The 20,444-nt window shown below is 37.1% G+C and overlaps 1 protein-coding gene across 2 annotated transcripts in view; it reads left to right on the top strand.

The window, feature by feature from the left end:
• The window catches only part of LOC148944615 (protein FAM107B), an 86,196-nt gene that overhangs the window by 12,355 nt on the left and 53,397 nt on the right, over positions 1-20,444 (top strand). The window contains exon 1 of one of the 2 annotated variants that reach the window (XM_089100049.1): positions 2,340-2,443. The exons of the other annotated variant lie outside the window; for it this stretch is intronic. Coding sequence (XP_088956175.1) covers positions 2,383-2,443 — 61 coding nt within the window. The 5' untranslated portion in view covers positions 2,340-2,382. Of the gene's footprint in view, positions 1-2,339; positions 2,444-20,444 lie in introns of those variants that run through there. 2 annotated transcript variants of the gene reach the window in all.

Below are 20,444 nucleotides of genomic sequence, written 5' to 3'. Positions count from 1 at the left end.
ACAATGCACATTTATTTCTATTTTTTCAGTAAAGTTCAAATTTTGTTCTGGCCTTGGGAAGGCATCGGGGTTTTGCGCCCAACCTATGTTAATTTCTGCTCGTTTTGAGTCTGACTCGGTTATTTATTGTAATTTCTGTTCATTTTGGGTTTCATTTATTTATCAATGCTAATTTGTGGTAGTTTCACTTTTGGTAGATTATTTGATTTTATTTTTGCTCATTTTGGGTTTAAGGGAGTTCTTTACTTTTCTTTGAAAAACTTATTTTGTGGACAAAGTTTTTTTTAATTAATTATTAGCAAAGATTGTGGGCGCAGTGAAGAAGTTAGAAGTAGAATAGCCAAGGAATAGGGTATGTTTCACAGTTGAAAAAAGTCCAAAAGAATAGGAAAGTAAGACTGCGAACCAAGATTAGAACATTGGAAGCTACAGTAATGGCAATAGCCAAGTATGGTTCTGAAACGCGGGCGTTTTGGAACACGAAAGAGGATTTGCTAGATATTTTCCAGAAGAATTTTCTACGGATCGTTTTGGGTACTCATTTGACTAACCGTATTACAAACAGTAAGATGTACGAAAATGTGGTCACATCCTGCTTTCTATGGCTATAATGAGAGAAAAATTGAGACGGCTAGGGCATGGTTTGTGGATAAAGGAGGACAGATTGCAAACGATTGTTCTTTTCGGACATCCATTTAAGGCCCAACAAAAAGAAGGTCTTCCCAAAATAGGTTGGGAAGACGTCGTAGGAACGGATTGAAAGGAAAATGGAACATTTTGGGAGGGTGAAACGAGAGAGGTTTTGAAAAGATTGGAGTGGAGGAGGAGTGTGCAAAGCTGTGTTGGCGGCAGGCGGTTTGGTGCCACAATGAGTTTTTAGAAGTAGTAGTAGTTAGGCCTGTGGAAGTATCTCGGATTTTTTTTTTCGTTTCAGAATATTTTCCCCAGGCTGTTGCGAGACTGAGAACCCTGTTACAAATGTTTTTGGGGTAAGCTTAAGATAACTTGAGTAGGCTACTCCGGATGAAATCACTAGATTTTTACGAATATGCCATAATTTTCTCGTGTTTTTGGCTGCTTTTTAGCCCCTTGCAAAACGCTCCCCAAAATAAATGCTCACGCACGGGCCTGAAAAAAAGTATGAATGACTTACAACAAATTATCTATTTGTTTATTTATTTGATAGATTGTAATCAATCTTCAAACAGGAATAAAGGTATGTAACAAGTTTGAATAAGATTTCCTAAGTAAATGTTCATTTTATATACATCACGACAACGCTCTTGACACAAGTAGTCAAACGTTAGTTCCAAAAAAAAAAGATGGCTTCTATTTTCATCAAATGTTCTTACGAGATTTTGCTATCACACGTGTAGACATAAGTTTTCGTTTTTGAAAAGGATGAGGCAGTATGATGAAAGATAGGAGAAAAAAAATGTCAGATAGGAGAAATAAGCCAATATAAAACGGCGGAAACTATGAGAAGAATTGCAAAATCTGGATATTTTAGGGGATCTTAGACCCAAAGGCTTTTCTTGCGCTTGAGCCTTGTTGCACTGTGCTATGCATCCTTTCAGTCTTTAAATCTTTGAGAATTTTAATTGGGAGACAATGAGTACAACACCACAAGCATGTTTTGTTGTTGATTTAGCGAAGTGTACTAAAGTAGAGCTCCCACGGAGTCAATATTGCTAGTAAACCGTTGCCCTCCGGTGAACTTGTCCATTTTGTATGTTTTGAAAGAAGTGAGACCTTCATCCAACTTTTCCAAGAAAGTCAGCTAAGTTTAGCCAGTTTAGTAAAAGTGTTCTGAAAAATCAATCAAGGAATTAATGAAAGTTAATAATTTGGTATAGATTTCCAAAAAAAAAAAAAAAAAATGCGAGAGTATTGTTTATAGCAGTTTATAGCATTGTTTATAGCAATTCAAATTATTTGCTTAAAAAATACTGTTAAGTTGAGAAGAGCTAATTGTTTTGTGAGCGGGATGAAATGTTTTTTAGCTTTATTGATACCGTAAAAGGTTATCTTTACTATTTTATTTAATTCTTTTAGGGCTCTACTTTTAGAAGCATAAAAATAGGAATATGTTTTTAAAATCTTTATTTCTAATACCAGGCGGATTGGAACTATGCAAAAGTAATCTTTAACCGAAATTACAGTGATTTTTTCACTAAAATTAATTCTCTTAAAGAAATTAATTATTATTTATAGGCTTTTTACGGAAATTACATCAAGTAAAACGAAAAAAGAGTACTAATTGGTTTAGCTTTTCTCCATGCGACTAAAGGAAAGGAACTGATTCAATAAAATTAGTGTTAGGCATCTATAGGTTTTCTTTTTAGTTGAAAATTAGAAATAGTAGCGCTCTGGCGAATAAAAATGAGGCGTTCAAAATCTACAAAAATATTGGAAAAAATGGCAATCTTCGAGGATGTTCAATGTAAGTAATGCTTTCACTCAACGATGGATGGGATTTTCCCCTTGATGAAAACATGGTGGAAATGTCGGTTTAAAAGAGAAATTCATCGTTTTTCGACAAGGGTTTCTTTTAAAATCGAACACGGTCAGATACACTATATTAAACTATAAACAAAGTGTATATTTAATTCGCTATGAATTGAACCCACTTCCCAGTGTCCAAGCGAATTTCGTCAGTGGAAAAGAAATTCTCTCCCCCCCCCTCCCCCCAACATGCAAAAAACTAGAATTTTTTGAGTATTCATACAAGACCACGATATGTTTTTTGCAGAAAAAATCTTTCTTAAAAGTATTGTTTTACCCTCTGGAAAAAAATTCGCAAGTTTTTTTGGAAAAATTGCACTCATGATGGCAAGCCCTTGTCTTCGAAATTTGAAACAAATTCTATTGGAATGGGCTTTGCTGACAATTAAAGCCTTGAAAGGAAGAGGCTCAAAATTCAGACTCGCGTCATGATCGCAAAGATTGAAAAAACTGAGCTTTACAGGTGTACGTTAAAAGAAACTTTAATAAGCCTAACGTCACATTTAACTCCATAGTACGGCAAGAGGTATTTTTCATTCCCTGGATTACAACGGTAAAGTTCGATTGACTTTGCCTCTTGTTGAAATCTGCACTGAAAGAAATTCCACGGTTTTCCCTTTTAAACGTAGTCATGGTTGTAACGGTAGCTGAAATTTTGTAACATAACAACATCCACGGCCCATAGTAACCGGATTAATTTAATAGCACTAGATTAGTTTTTCGTAGCACAGTGGATTTCAAGCTTTTACGCTTCCCCAAGTGTTTTTGTCGCTCCGTTTTTGGGAGATTTTCGGGGCAATCCCCGAAAATTTAGGAATAGCTGAAGCACTGAACAGAACGCAATTGATGAAGCAAAAGTAATGAAAGAGAGAGGCGATACCGAACTCTCAGCTGCAATTTTTGGGAGACATCTTACAGTAAATTGGCAATGGATTTCCTGTGCTGTTTCAAAATAACTTTTCTGTGAGTAGGCAGCGCGGCGGCGGAGTGCACTGACGATAAATCACAGCAGTCCAGTTTCTGTTAAACAAAAAAATCACTCAGTTATAATTTTTTACGCCCCCTGGCATTGCGTGCTCCTAGGCCCAGGCCTAGTGGGCCTATTGGTAAGTCCTGGCCTGTTCACAGGGTACATAAACTGATACTAAATTGCATTGCCACGGTTGAAACTTTGTACTGATAGTTCGGTGGTAAGACCAATGATTTTCATTTGTAAAATGTGTGTCTCATTTTTGAATGATTAAAGATAAGATTTATTCATGATTAAATACATATATAATAACACACTATACTATTCCCCTAAAGACGCCTTAGCTTGTAAAAAGTGGGAAAACATATGGGTCCTTTAATCAATGAAACTATCATCCAAGGTATCACAAACTCTTTCATTTTCCTCTATAACTTTTCCTGCAGCTCTATTTCGGTTTAGCATATTCTCAAAGTGTTCTGCCCATCTCTCTTAAACCCTTCCCTTATCACTAATTGTGACCCAGTTCCTATCTGCAACTGGGACAAGTCCGGATTAACATGCCAATACAATATTTTACTGTTATGCGGTCTAGCTGCATCTTCCAGATCCTCGGCAATTTTGTCCATGGCCACCACTTCACGCCTTCTTAGTTCATATTTTAATACTTTCCCAACTTTCTTTACATTCCTTTTGTTTTCATATGATGTGTCGCTCAGATAATTCTTGTACAAGCCCCTTGACCTCTCTAGCAAACACAAAGCTTTTTCACTAATATTCCTAGATGTAGTCCTAACTTTCACTCCGTTTCATACCTAATTTTTTTATATTAGAGAACGTTAGGTTCGACCATAAGCTTCGTGATAATCTGCAAAATATCTAGTCTGAAGGCGAATGTAAGGAAGTTTTTGATTTGAAGGCATTTTAAACAACCGGTTTTCTCCTGTGCCAACTGCTTGAAAAAACATTAGGAAACCGTTGCAGGTGGCGTGAAGGAAAAGGCGCGAGGAGCTCGCAGAAACACATGCTATGTGCAGTCTGTTACCATTTAGCACGTCCATAGTTTTCACTCCAATGTAAGAAGGAAAACTTCGCTGGTGGCATAAAAGAAAAGGCACCAGGAACTCGCTGGAAAAAATGCTATCTGCAGTCTGCTGCCAAGTAATTTGTCCATAGTCATCACTTTATATATGATATCAGCTTAGCCAAAATCATCCCACTTTTTCCCTATTAGTAAACATAGAAACCAATGTCGTAGATATATCCTACATTCATCAATGTATTAGATTTTCATGCTATGATCTCCTTCAATGCCGATTGCGAAACTCCAGGAAAGTAGCTTAAAAAATCCAAAAAGATATTTAATATTTCAAACTTCGGATTATGTAATAAAAAGTGAGAAAAAAGATCGATTAATGAAGCCATTGTTGTGTCAGACCAACAAGTCACGGACTAATGAATTTGTGGTTTATCTTCGTTTTAAGTTTAGGCTACTTATCGGGAGATTACATGAAATAAAAAGATCTTTGAAAAATAGGCGCTTTAACCTTGAAAATAGATACCTATTCATTTGTTTCTCTAAAGCCGTGTATAGGCGAAGCCATCTGAGTGACGTTAAATTAGGTTGTGCCTAACTACGACAACTTTTGGCAGTGTCAAATGACACCAAAAGTCAGTGCTTCAACTTCAACTCTCCTTTTCAAGAAACTGAAGGCCCCTCTACGGAATCCTCCAGTTCCTTGTAAAAAAAAAACATTTGAGATAAAATAGGTCTATTCACGGTTGCAGCAGCGGCTGTAATATAGTAAATGGCGGACCAGGGCCCATAGTAACCGAAAGTATAAAAACTATCTCAAAATTTTGATCGGACGCTTTTGGGAAAAAGGGGCATGGAAGGGGGGCTAGTTATCCTCCAATCTTTTTTATCACTTAAAAAGGACACTAGAACTTTTAATTTCCGCTAGAAAGAGTCCTCCCCTAATATTCTAGGACCGTTTGGTTCGATACGATCACTCATGGGGTAAAAAAAAGCAAATAAACACGCATCCGTGATCTTTCTTCTAGCAAAAAAATCAACTAAATTCCAAATTTTTGCAGATGGAACGTTTCCCCCAACAAGCCTAAACAAGACTGGGAAGGTATTAGCAATAGAATACTAATCGCTCATTTAATGCCTAAAAGTTCAGGGTATCAGTTATAGTAATATATGCCCCTGTAGAACCGACTGACCGAGATACTAATGACTCTTTACTAGTGATACTAGTGAATTTTGCTTACAGTTAGAGGAGCAAATAGACAGGGTCCCAGGATGAAATATGGTGTTTTTTATTAGAGCATTTTAATATCCAAGTCATTTTGAAAAGGAGTCGATGGTAATCTAGCCTAGGTAAATTTGGCATAGGAAAAGAAAGCAATAACGACTACAGACTACTGCAAATTTGTTGGTAATACTATAGTTATAACCAATACGGGGTTTGGTCATAAAATTGCCCATTAGTCAACATGGTATTCACGTGATGGTAAGACAGCAAATCTTATTGATTATGTTACTGTAAACCGAAGACTGGGAGGATCAATACAAGATACGAGGGTATATAGAAGTGTTTTTATTGATGTTAAAAGTAAAGGTCACCATCTAGTAGTGTCTAGGGTTAATTTAAAGCTGAAATTTTGGAAGCGTAACTACCTCCCGGGAAGTCACTAAACTCCAGTGATGTTGGTAAACTCCAGGATGAGAATTTGAGAGAAAATTTCTAGGAAAAGTTTAGTACTAAACTGGAGAGTTTAAAGTTTGACAATGTGGAAGAATAATTTTAGGAAAACAATTTGTGAAGTTCCTGGTGGTGTCTTAGGGATGAAAGTTAGGAGCGCAACTAAGAATTTTGGTGAAAAAGCTTTATGTTTAATAGACTGGAGAGGGGGCTTGTACAAGAATTATTTGAGTGATAGATCATATGAAAACAAAATGAACGTAAATAAAGGAGAGAAAGCATTATAATATAAACTAAGGAGGTGTGAAGTGGAGGTCATGGATAAATTTACCGAAGATCTGGAAGATGCAGCTTGACGGCATAATGGTAAGCTATAATGGTAACACTGGCATGTTAATAAATTGAAAGGGATAAGTAAATCTGGACTTGTCTTAGTTAAAGATTAATTAAAAAAAACTTTTTCCACAAAATAAGTTTTTCAAAGAAAAGTAAAGAATTCCATTAAACAAAAATGAGCAAAAATAAAATAAAATAATCTACCAAGTGTGAAACTACCACAAATCAGCATCGTTAAATAAATGAAACTCAAAACGAATAGAAATTACAATAAATAACAGAGTCAAACTCAAAACCAGCAGAAATTAACAGTTGGGGTTAGTTGCCCTCCAATCACTTTCGACTATTAAAAAGGGCACTAGCCCTTTAAATTTCTAATCAAATGAGCCTTTTTTGAAGTTTTGTAGATTATTTTATTTTATTTTTGCTCATTTTTTGTTTAATGGAGTTCTTTACTTTTCTTTGAAAAACTTATTTTGTGGAAAAAGCTTTTTTTAATTAATCTTTAACTAAAACAAGTCCAGATTTACTTATCCCTTTCAATTTAATAACACGCCAGTAAAATAGATTACCATTATGCCGTCAAGTTGCATCTTCCAGATCCTCGGCAATTTCATCCATGGCCTCCACTTCACACCTCCTTAGTTCATATTTTAATGCTTTCTCCCCTTTATTTACGTTCATTTTGTTTTCATATGATCTATCACTCAAATTATTCTTGTACAAGCCCCAGTCTTTCCCTGAGGCCGCTAAGGTCTTTATGGACTCGAAGGCTGTGAAAGACAAGTTCATTGTAGCTCATCCTCCATCCCGATGTATTCAAAGCCTCCCTCTTTACAACCTCCCAGGAAGTCCCATTCCCTTTAGATCTTTCTTTATTACATCCTCCTACTCCAACCGTGGATGACCTGCTTTCCGTTTATCCCTACACGGTTGGCTAAAAAGGACAATCTTCGTGCAATCTGTCATCCTTCATCCGCAAAACATGCCCTAGATCAACCTTTCTCTCATTATAGCCCTAGAAAGCGGGATTGAACCACACTTTTCGTACAGCCTACTGTTTGAAATACGGTCAGACAGCCAGGTACCCAGAACAATCCGTAGGCTATTTCTCTGGAAAAAATCTAGCAAATCTTCATCCGCTTATCGGAGCGCATATGCTTCAGAGCCATGTTTGACCACTGTCATCACTGTAGCTTCCAAAATTCTAATCTTGATTTGCAGACTTATCTTCCTATTCTTCCAAACTTGTTTTAACTGTGAAGAACACCCTGAGCCATGGCTATTATAATTTTAACATCTTCACTGTTCCCACCGTCTTTACTAATTATTAAATAAAAAAAAGTTTTTTTTTAACTGAAAGTAAGGAGCGACATTAAAACTTAAGACGAACAGAAATTATTCCGTATATGGAAGGGGCTGTCCCCTCCTCAATGCCTTGCTCTTTACGCTAAGGTTTGACTCTTTCTCACAACTCTATTTGTTAAAACAATAAAAAACTTTAGCGTAAAGAGCAAGGCGTTGAGGAGGGGACAGCCCGTTCCATATACGGAATAATCTCTGTTCGTGTTAAGTTTTAATGGCGCTCCTCACTTTCAGTTAAAAAAAAACTTGTATTTTTAATTTAATTTCTGAACAAGCCCTCTCTCGATATTTTACGACCATTGGATCGATACGATCACCCCTGGGAAAAAAAACAACAAAAAACCAAAACAAATAAACAAGCATCCGTGATCTTTCTTCTGGCAAAAAAATATAAAATTCCACATGTTTTAGGTAGGAGCTTGAAACCTCTACAGGGTTTTCTGATGCATTGAATATGATGGTGTTCTTTTCATTAAATCTCTATTCCTTTCAGGGGGTGATTCCCCCTTTTTTCGAAAACAAGGCAAATTTTTTCAGGCTCATAACTTTTGATTACCAAGACTAAACTTGATGAAACTTTAATATTTGAAATTCGCATAAAAATTCGATTCTTTTGATGTATCTAATGGTATCAAAATTCCGGTTTTTAGAGTTTTGGTTACAATTGAGCCGGGTCGCTCCTTACTTACAGTTCGTTACTACGAACTGTTTGATACTACCAATGTAAGTGAAGCTGTCCACCTGATCAATCTTTTTGGTATCCATCGTCACCTTTTCATCTTCACTTATTCTTAGCTTTAGTGACTTAGTCTCCTTAACATTAAATTTTATATCTATTCCATCACCCTAAACTCGCAAAACCTCTAAAAGTTCATTCATACATTTTGCTCACAATTTCATCTAGGATGTTTAAATTATCAGCATAATCTAAGTCCAGGAGTGTTTTTCCTTCCCATTTGATTCCATGGTATCCCATTACCTTTCCTGTGCTCTTTGAGACAAGGTCCTTCAAATTGATCCATATAAAGGGGGGTAGAACACAACCCTGCTTAACTCCATATTTAATACGAAACTAACTGCTAACCTCATTTCCTACATTAACCACAGCAGTGTTATTCTCGCACTTAGCACTTATTACTTTAATGTATTTGTCTGGTATCAGAGGCAGCGCAATAGCACTGCCTAAGTAAAGAACGATGTCGACACAATTGATCCATATTGATCCATATAAAGGGGGGTAGAACACAACCCTGCTTAACTCCTGATTTAATACGAAACCAACTGCTAACCTTATTTCCTACCCTAACCACAGCAGTGTTATTCTCGCACATAGCACTAATTACTTTAATAAACAAAAAATCGCGAAGAAAGGAAACGAGTACAATTAACAGCAATTTAAAAAATTTAAAAATTATTAAATTTTTTGGTTAAAGACATCCTATTTACATTCCTAAGTGAAGAATAAAAATTATAAAAATATAAAAACCAAACCTTAAAATAAAAACACGAAACTAAAATTGGACGACCCTTTCCTAGTAACGGTGAAAGGGTAACTGAATAAAAAACACAAGTCTAAATGGCATTTCAGAATTTCATTTTGCGTAAAGCACTTTTAAGTGCTTTAAAGTGCTTAAAGTGCTTAAAAGTGCTTTACGCAAAATGAAATTCTAAAATGCCATTTAGACTTGTGTTTTTTATTCAGTTACCCTTTCACCGTTACTAGGAAAGGGTCGTCCAATTTTAGTTTCGTGTTTTCATTTTAAGGTTTGGTTTTTATATTTTTATCAGTTTTATTCTGCACTGAGGACGGTCAAGCGGAGGTCTTGACCGAAATATTTGCATAATTTTTCAATTTTTTCACTGGCTGTTAATTGTCCTCGTTTCCTTTCTTCGCGATTTTTTGTTTATCATGATTAGCCAGTGTGGTCTCAGAAATTATTTAATTACTTTAATGTATTTATCTGGTATCAGAGGCAGCGCAATAGGACTGCCTAAGTAGAGAACGATGTCGACACAATGTATTATTTTTGGTTTCTTTAGACAAGGGCACTTCGTATCGAAGGAGTTGTCGTAGAAACTTTGAAAAGGGCTCATTCGATTGGAAATTGAAAGGGCTTGTGCCCTTTTTAATAGTCGAAAGTGATTGGAGGGCAACCAACACCCCTCCAACGCCCACCATTTCCCCAAACATATACAATACAAATATTGAGATAGCCATTTTGTTCAATATAGTTGAAAGGTCCGGAAATTATGTCTTTAAGAATGACTCCCCCCCCCCCAGGGCCCTCAGGGCAAGGGTTATAAGTTATGCTCTGAGGGCATATAAAGTTTTTATAGAAATCGTTGTCGTAGAAACTTCAAAAACGACTCATTCGATTGGAAATTCAAAGGACTAGTGCACCTTTTAATAGTCGAAAGTGATTGAAGGGCATCTAACTCCCCTCTCACGACCAGCATTTCCCCAAACACATCCAATTAAAATTTTGAGAGAGCCATTTCATTCAACGTAGTTGGAAATTCTGGAAATTAGGTCTTTGAGGATGACACCCCCCCAGAGCCCTCAGGACAAGGGTTGTAAGTTATGCCCTGGGGGCATATAAGGTTTTTATAGGAAGTGTTGTCGTAAAAAACTACAAAAAGGGCTCGTTCGATTGGAATAGTCAAAGGTGATTGAAGGGCAACTAACCCCCTCTCACGCTCACTATTTCCCAAACACATCCAATCGAAATTTTGAGATAGCCATTTTGTTCAACGTGTTTGAAAGGTTTGGAAGTTATGTCTTTTAGGATGACAAACCCCCCCCCCCACATCCTAAAAGGCAAAGGTTGTAAGTTATGCCCTGGGGGCATATAGGGCTTTTATAGAAAGCGTTGTCGTAAAAGCTTCAAAAACGGCTCTTTCGATTGGAAATCGAAAGGGCTAGTGCCCTTTTTATTAGTCAAACGTGATTGGAGGGCGACTAACCCCTCTCACGCCCACCATTTCCCCAAACACATCCAATCAAAATTTTAAGATAGCCGTTTTGTGCAACGTAGTTGAAAATTCTGGAAATTAGGTCTTTGAAGATGACAACCCCTTCACAGCCCTCAGCGCAAGGGTTGTAAGTTATGTCCTGGGGTCATATAACGTGTTTACAGAAAGCATTGTCGTAAAAACTTTAAAAGGAGCTGATTTGATTGGAAATTGAAAGGACTAGTGCCCTTTTTAATCGAGAGTGATGGGAGGGCAACTAACCCCCCCCCCTGAAGCCCACCATTTACCCAAACACATCCAATCAAAATTTTGAGATAGGCATTTTGTTCAACGTAGTTGAAAGGTCCGGATATTATGTCTTTTAGGATAAAACTCCATCTTCATGTCTCTCAATCTACCCCTTAAAGACCTCAGGGCAAGGATTGTAAGTTATGCCCTGGGGGCATATAAGGTTTTATAGGAAGCGCTGTCGTACAACCTTCAAAAAGGGCTCATTCGATTGGAAATTGAAAGTAATAGTGCCTTTTTTAATAGTCAAAAGTGATTGGAGGGCAACTAACCCGCCTCTCACGCCCACCATTTCCCCAAACACATGCAATCAAAATTTTGAGATAGCCGTTTTATTCAAGATAGTTGAAAGCTCTTGAAATCAGGTCTTTGAGAATAGCAACCCCCCACACCCCTCAGGGCAATGGTTGTAAGTTATGCCCTGGGGGCATATAGGGTTTTATAGAAAGCGTTGTCTTAGAAAATTCAAAAGGGGCTCTTTCGATTGGAAATTGAAAGGGCTGGTGCCCTTTTTTTAACTAGTCCCCCTTCCATGCCCTATTTTCCCCAAATGCATCAAATAAAAATTTTAAGATAGCAATTTTGTTAAAAATAGTCAAAAGGTTAGATAACATGAACTTTAGAGTCAACATAACCCCTCAGGGCCCAGGGACAGGCGTTGTAAGTTGCGCCCTGGAGGCATATATGGTTCCTATGGAAGGGATGCTCGTATCAGAGGCAACGCTATAGCGTTGCCTATAGTAAAGGAATGCCATACGGCTTCAATGTTTGATTAATTTTTTTTTCCCTCAGAGGCACTTCATATGGAAGGGGTCGTCGTATAATTTTCAGAAGGGGGCTCATTCAATTAGAAATCGAGAGTTCTAGTGCCCTTTTTGAGAGTCAAAGGTGATTGGAAGGCAACTAACACCCCTTCCAGGCCCACCATTTCCCCAAACACATCCAATCAAAATTTTTAGAGAGCCATTTTGTTCTACGTAGTTGATTTCCATTTAGAAATTATGTTTTTGAGGAGGACATTCCCCCCACAGCCCTCAGGGCAAGGGTTGTAAGCTGACGGGGAGGGGGGGGGGGTAACCAGCCCCCCCCCCACGCCCCTTTTTTCCTGAATGCATTCGATAAAAATTTTGAGATAGCCATTAAGTTAAAAATTGTTCAAAAGTCTGATAACAAAAACTAAGGTGTCGATACAATCCCTCAGGGCCCGGGGGCAGAGGTTGTAGGTTATACCATTTTTTTAAAAATTGTTCAAAAATTAGATAACAAAAACTTCGGTGTCAACACCGGGGTGGTGTTTAAGTGTTGTCCTGGGGGCGTATATGGTTCTTATGAAAGGGATGCTCGTATAAACTTCAAAGAGGGCTCATTTGACTGGAAATTGAAAGTTCTAGTTCCCTTTTTAAGAGTCAAGAGATATCCGAGGGCAACTTTTAAAGAGTAAAACGTGATCGGAGGGCAGCTAGCCTCCTCTCCCCACCCCTTTTCCCCCAAATGCATCAGATGAAAAAAAATTCCTCAGAGGCACTTCATATGGAAGGGGTCGTCGTATAATTTTCAAAGGGGGCTCATTCAATTGGAAATCGAGAGTTCTAGTGCCCTTTTTAAGAGCTAAAAGTGAATTGAAGGTAACTAACACCCTTTCCATGCTCACCATTTCCCCAAATACATCCAATCAAAATTGTTATATAACCATTTTGTTCTACGTAGTTGATTTCTATTTATAAATTATTTTTTTGAGGAGGACATTCCCCTAACAGTCCTCAGGGCAAGGGTTGTAAGTTATGCCCTGGGGGCATATAAGCTTTTTATAGAAAGCTTTGTCATAGAAACTTCAAAAAGGGCTCGTTCGATTGGAAATTCAAAGGGCTAGTGCCCTTTTTAATAGTCGAAAGTGATTGGTAATAGTCGACTCTTACGCCCACCTTTTCCCCAAACACATCCAATCAAAATTTTGAGATAGCCATTTTATTCAACATAGTTGAAAATTCTGGAAATTAGGTATTTGAGAATGACAACCCCCCCCCCCCCACAGCCCTCAAGGCAAAGGTTGTAAGTTATGTCCTGGGGGCATTTAAGGTATTTGTAGAAAGCCTTGTTGTAAAAACTTCAAAAAGGGCTCAATTGATTGGAAATTGAAATGGCTAGAGCGCTTTTTAACAGTCGAAAGCGATTGGAAGGCAACTAAAACCCTTTCCACGCCCATCATTCACCCAAACACATCCAATCCAAATTTTAAGATAGCCATTTTGTTCAACACAGTTCAAAGTTCTGCAAATTATATATTTGAGCAGGACACTCCTCCCAGATTCTTCAGGGCAAGGGTATAAGTCAAGCCCTGGGGGCATGTATGGTTTTTATGGAAGGAATACTCGTATAAAATTCAGAGATGACTCATTTGATTGAAAATTGAAAGTTCTAGTTCACTTTTTAAGCATCAAAATATATTGGCGGGTAACCAGCCCCCCCCCACGCCCTTTTTCCCAAATGTATCCGATAAAATTTTGAGATATCTATTTTGTTAAAAATAGTTCAAAGATCATATAAAAAAAACTCCGGTGTCGACACAACCCCCCAGGGACCAGGGACAGGCGTTGTAAGTTATGCTCTGGGAGCATATGTAGTGCTTTTGGAAGGAAGGCTCGAAAAAACTTCAAAGGGGGCTCATTCGATTAAAAATTGGAAGTTATAGTTCACTTTTTAAGAGTCAAAAGAAATTTGATGGCACCTAGACCCCCTCCTCCACGCCTTTTTTTTCAAACCGAAATTGAGATAGCCATTTTTTAAAAATAGTTCAAAGACCATATAATAAAAACTCCGGGGTCGACACAGCCCCCCTGGGCCCAAGGGCAGGCGTTGTAAGTTATGCCCTGGGGGAATATATAGTTCTTATGGAAGAGATGCTCGTAAAAACTTCAGAGAAAGCTCATTTGATTGGACATTGAAAGTCCATTCAAAGAATGACGCAGTAGGTTTTAGACTTTTAGAGTGAGAGAAGGAGGCGATACACAAACTCTTGTTTGTAGTGATTTTTGTTCGTTTCAAGCTTGATTTGCATATACAATTTAAGTTTCACTCTTTTTAAGATTCATTTACTTATTTACATTAATATCCATTGTATGTTTGTTTGTGTTGATTGTTTAATTAATTTCTGTTCGTTTAAGTTTCATTTATACTTCAATAGCAAAAATTACAGTGAAATAAATTCTTGAACTGATGGATCTTTCAGCAATTAATATCATTATACATCTTTTTTCATTTATTCTTTAATAGTAATTTCTGGTCGTTTTGAGTTTGAGTTTTAACAGGTATTTGTATCTGCTTAGCTTAAGTATAAAATGGCCTTTACTTTTCTTTGAAAAACTTATTTTTTGGAAAGTTTTTTTTTTTAATTAATTAAATTAAAAATTTCATCGTGTGTTGAAGGGGACGTTGAAAAAAGGTGCTATTTGCATACTGCTACTTATGCTACTACAACAATTGCTACGTATTATTACTGTACCTTTCAACAATGCTGAAAAAATTGATGTCTCAAAACTGTTTGGACATTTTTTTTATGGGAAATTTTGGTGTGGGGGTGGGATTCTCTCAAATCACTTTGACTCTTAAAAAGGGCACTATAACTCCGAATTTAAAATCAAACGAGACCCATCTGAATTTAATACTACCACCCATTCCCTAAAAACCTTATATACCCCCAGGGCATAGCTTAAAGCCCTAGCCCCAGGGCTCTGGGGGATAGTGCCAACCCTGGAGGTATTGTTATATGTTCTTTGGACTATTTTAAACTAAATTGTCATCGAACAATTTAAAAAAAATACATTTGGTTAAAAGAGGGGTAGGTGGGGGGGGGGGGGGTGCTACTTGACTTCCATCACTATTGACTCTTAAAAACCATCTCTTCCATAAGAATCTTAAATGCCCCACGGGTATAATTTAAACCCTCGCTCTTAGGCTCTGGTGGTTTTTATCAACCTCAAAAGCCTTGTCATACAATATTTGGCCTATTTACAATAAAAGGATTGTCTCAAAATACCTATTGGATACATCTCAGGAAAACACGATGTATTTGTGTGTGTGTGTGGAGGGGGGGGGGGGTAGCTGCGCTCTGATTACTTTGACTCTTAAAAGGGGCACTAGAACTTATGATTACCAATTCAATGAGTCCCCTCCAAAGCAAATACCACCACACGTTTTATAAGAACTTATATGCCCTAAGGGAATAACTTACAACGCTTTCCCTTAGAGCTGTAGGGAGGGTGTTGTATTCCTCACAGACACAATTTCTGAAACCTTCAACTACGATAAACAAAATGATTATCTCCAAATTTTGGTTGGAGGTGTTAAGGCAAATGCTGAGCATGGAATGGGAGAGGAGCTATTTGCTCTCAAATCACTTTGACTCTTACAAAGGGCACTATAACTTCCGATTTCGAATCAAATAAGATTTCAAACCCCATCTGATGTTTATACGACCACCCATTCAATAAAAACCTTATATGAATTCATAAAAGAATTTACAACCCCATTCCCAGGGTGCTGGGGGTTTTTCTCATCCCTAGAGACATTATTATATGTATTTGGAACTATTTTGAAAAAATTGCTATCTTATAATTTCAATCAGATGCGTTTGGTGAGAGGAGGGGTTGTAGAAGAGGGGGGAGTGGGGGTGGCTAATGCTTTCTGTAAAAAACCTTGTATGTCCCCAGGTCATAGCTTACAACCCTTGCTCTAAGGGCTGAGGGGATTTTTTATCCTCAAAGACATAATTTCCTAACCTTTCAAACAAGTTGAACAAAATAGCTATTTCAAAATTTTGATTGGAAGTGTTTGGGGAAATGAGGGATGTGGAGGGGGGGGGCGATTCATTTGCCCTCTGATCACTTTCAAATAACAAAAAAGCACTAGTCCTCTCAATTTTCAATTGAATGAGCCCTTTTTGAAGCTTCTACAACAAAACTTTCTATAAAACCTTACATGCCCCAAGGGCGTAACTTATAACCCTTGTCTTGAAGGCTACGGGGGGGGGGGCTGATTTTCATCCTCAAAAACATAATTTCAAGACCTTTCAACTATGTTGAATAAAAATGGCTATATCAAAATATTGATCGGAAATGTTTGGGGAAATGATGAGCGGAGGGGGGGGGGTCATTCTCCATCCAATTACCTTCGACTATTAAAAAGGACAATAGGCCTCTCAATTTCGAATGAAATGAGCCCTTTTTAAAGTTTTTACGACAAAGCTTTCTATAAAAACCTTATATGCCCCCAGGGCATAACTTACAACCTTAGCCCTGAGAGCTAAGGAGGGGGAGGGGATTTTCATGCTAAAAGACATAATTTCCTGCCCTTCAACTACATCCAACAAAATGCCTATATAAAAATGTTGATCGGAAGTGTTTGGGGAAATGATGGGTGTGGGGGGAGCATTCGCCCTCCAATCGCTTTTGACTATTAATAAGGGCACTAGCCCTCTCAATTCCCAATTGAAAGAGCCCTTTATGAAGTTTCTACGACAACACTTTCTATAAAAACCTTATATGCCCCAGGGGCATAACTTAGAACCTTTGCCTTGGGGGTTGTGGGGGGTTTTCATGCTAAAAGACATAATTTCCAAACTTTTCAAACACGTTCAACAAAATGGCTATCTCAAAATTTGGATTGGAAGTGTTTGGGGGAAATTATGGGCATGGGGGAGGGGGTCTTTGGCCCTCTGATCACTTTCGACTAATAAAAAAGGCACTAGTCCTCTCAATATCCAATTGAATGAGTCCTTTTCGAAGCTTTTACGACAAAACTTTCAATAAAATCTTATATGCTCCAAGGACATAACTTATGACTCTTGTCCTGAAGGCTATGGGTGGGGGGTTGTCATCCTCAAAGACATAATTTTCAACAGCCCTCTCAATTCCCTTTTACGACAACGCTTTCTATAAGAACCTTATTTGCCCCCAGGGAATACCTTACAACCTTAGCCTTGAGGGCTAATGGGAGGGGGGCCGTCATACTAAAAGACATAATTTCCTGACCCTTCAACTACGTTCAACAAAATGACTATATCAAAATGTTCATCGGAAGTGTTTTCGAAAATGATGGGCGTGGGGGGGGGGCATTTTCCCTCTGGTCGTTTTTAACTATTAATAAGGGCACTAGCCCTCTGAGTTACCAATTGAATGAGCCCTTTTGGAAGTTTCTACGACAACACTTTATATAAAAGCCTTATATGCCCCCATGGCATAACTTACAAACTTTGCCCTCTGGGCTATGGGGGGTTTGTGATACTAAAAGACATAATTTCCGGACCTTTCAACTACGTTAAACAAATAGCTATCTAAAAATTTTGATTGGATGTGTTCGAAGAAATGGTGGGGGTCAGAGGGGGGTTAGTTGCCCTCTGATACCTTCTGACTATTAAAAGGGGCACTAGCTCTTTTAATTTCAAATCGAATAAGGTCTTTTTGAAGTTTTCTATGATGACAATTTCTATAAAAACCTTATATGTCCCCAGGGCATAACTTACAACCCTTGCCCTGACGGCTGTGGAGGGAGTGTCATCCTCAAAGACATAATTTCCGGACCTTTCAACTAATTCAAATTCAAAATAATTTATTTAACAAAAAAATACAAACAAATTTACAGCAGCCATCTACAAGAACCCGAAGGTTTGTTTACGATGGCTGCAAATCCATTATTATAAAGCTCTACATCCACACAACAACTATCTCTTTGCGGGTAAAAATCAGCATTTGAATTAAATCAACATAAAAAGCATCTCCTACTATGAAAGGATTACACTCTAGAAATCGCAAGTGAGAAATATCACCCACGATCCTTACAACATCCACTAAGAAAAAAAAAAAAAGAGATACTTCTAACTAAATCAACTATGACAAAATCAATAAGTATCAGCTAGGCTATAGAGCCAACTCCGTGCGCTTTGGCTGGGTAATTTCGCGAAAATGCGATCTTTATCTGTCCAAACAATTTTCATACCAAACATTATTCAAATTCAAATTTCTAATCATTCAAATTATAACCCAAAAGGTAACGCTCCAATATACTCATGAGCTGGCTTACATTATCAGCTTGTCTAATAGCATCCGCGAGGGAATTCCACACCCCCGGTCCCGCAAAACGAGGCAGAAACGTAGCACGTTGATTATTCCGGAGCTCAGATTTCCGGAGAGAAATGCGAATGGTCATTCGCGTTTCTAGTCTCATAACAGTAATACGATGAATTAGCTTTAAAAATTTCCCAAAATACCTCCGGTGAACACTTATTCGAATTAATTAAAAAAAACTTTCCGAAAAATAAGTTTTTCAAAGAAAAGTAAAGGACATTTTAAACTTAAGCTCAGGAGATAAAAATACCTGTTAAAATTCAAACTCAAAACGACCAGAAATTACTATTAAAGAATAAATGAAACCCAAAACGAACAGAAATTAAATAAACAATCAAAGCAAAAAGCATACAAGTGATAACATAAATGAATAGATAGATCTTAAAGCTAGTTATACTTTGATTTATTATGAAAGTCAAATTTAGAAAGAAAACAAAAATTCTGCTATTGATGTATAAATGAAACTTTAAACGAAAAGAAATTAAATAAACAATCACTACGAACAAACATAAAATATATATTAATGTAAATGAATGAATAAATTTTAAAACGGGTGAAACTGAAATTGAATATGCAAATCAAGTTTGAATCGAATAAAGATAACTACAAACAAGAGTTGGGGTATCGTCTCACTGCAGAAGCCTAAAACCTACTGCGTCATTGGCGCTTTACTGAAAACAATTCTTTGAAATATTTTCACTTTTGTAACTTTAAGAAATCAAAAATTAATTAAGATTTTAGGGAATAAATATCAGCATATGTATATTAAATTGACAATGCACATTTTTTTTCAGTAAACTCATTTGAAATTTTTTTAGTAAAATACAAATTATATTCTGGCTTTTAGAAAGCATAGGGGTTTTGAATCCTACTCACATTAATTTATGCTCGTTTTGAGTTTGACTCTAATATTTATTTTAATTTTTGTTCGTTTTGGGTTTCATTTATTTATTGATACTGATTTGGGGTAGTTGTATGCTTGGTAGATTATATGATAGTCCGGACGCCAGGTGTTGAAAATGTGAACCATACCACGACGGAATGGGGCTGCTACGAGAATTAGCCTACCCTCCACCCCCTAAATTGACCATGCGGATTCAAAAATACCAAGGGCACTTGCTTGTGAGTGGTGGAACACTCCGAAACTTGACATTTTATTATATTTTGGTGTTTCATGCAAGAAAATGCATGTTCCACAAAGTTTGAGGTGCAGTTTTCCGCTCAAATAGAAATGCCTGGAAGCCATAGAATGTTTTCATAACAAACTAACACGATTAGTTACGAAAAATGGCAGAGTTAAAAAAAAAATAGCAAAACTATATGAGTCTTGAACAGTCTTGGAAAATATAAACAAAATAAAATTGAATATTAGATATATAATAATATTAATTGTTGAAAGATCCATCAGTTTAAGATTATTTTTTTCACTATAATTTTTATTTTCATTTTCAATGCTGTAAGAACTGGAAAATAATAAATTTGTAATATACTAGTAATTCGTTTTCAGTGAAGCACCAATGACGCAAAAGGCTTTAGGTTTTTACAATTAAAGAAGGGGGTGCTTACTAAGCTTAAGTTTAAAATGGCCTTTACTTTTCTTTGAAAAACTTATTTTTCGGAAAGTTATCTTTTTAATTAATTTCTGTTCGTTTTTGATTACAAAAAGTCTCAAGTTTTTATGGCATGGGGGGGGGGGTGCTTACTGTCCGATTATTCTTGAATTTAAAAAACGGATCTAGAACTTTCAACTTAAATCGAATGAGGCTTTTTTCAAAGTCTATACGATTACCTCTTTGATAAAAACCTTATATATGAACAATAGACAGCTTGCATAACTTGTGGACAGCGATTGACAACAATGAATGGGTTGAAAAAATAGCTCCAATAAGGGGGTTTAGACTATTTCACTTGCTGACACAAAGGGATCACGACTGTTTGGAATTGACCTTAATAGGATTTTGTGTGCCAAAGCAATTTTGCATCTATCACAGAGTATGTATTTTAACCTTATAATTGAATAATTATAATAGATTTCGTATGTTTTTTTCCCATACAAAACCCCATCCCATAAGTTATAAACCCCCCTTAATAAGTTATCCCCCAGGGCATAACTTACAACGCCTACACCTGGGCCCTGGTGGTCTGTGTCGACACCGGAGTTTTTTGTTATCAGAACTTTGA

The sequence above is a fragment of the Artemia sp. Qi Xiang Cuo genome, chromosome 14 (genome assembly GCF_049724085.1).
Source record: "Artemia sp. Qi Xiang Cuo chromosome 14, ASM4972408v1, whole genome shotgun sequence".
In the NCBI taxonomy this organism is placed as follows: Eukaryota; Metazoa; Arthropoda; class Branchiopoda; order Anostraca; family Artemiidae; genus Artemia; species Artemia sp. Qi Xiang Cuo.
The sequence above is the reverse complement of the archived record's forward strand: the minus strand, read 5'-3'. Positions and strand labels throughout refer to the sequence as shown.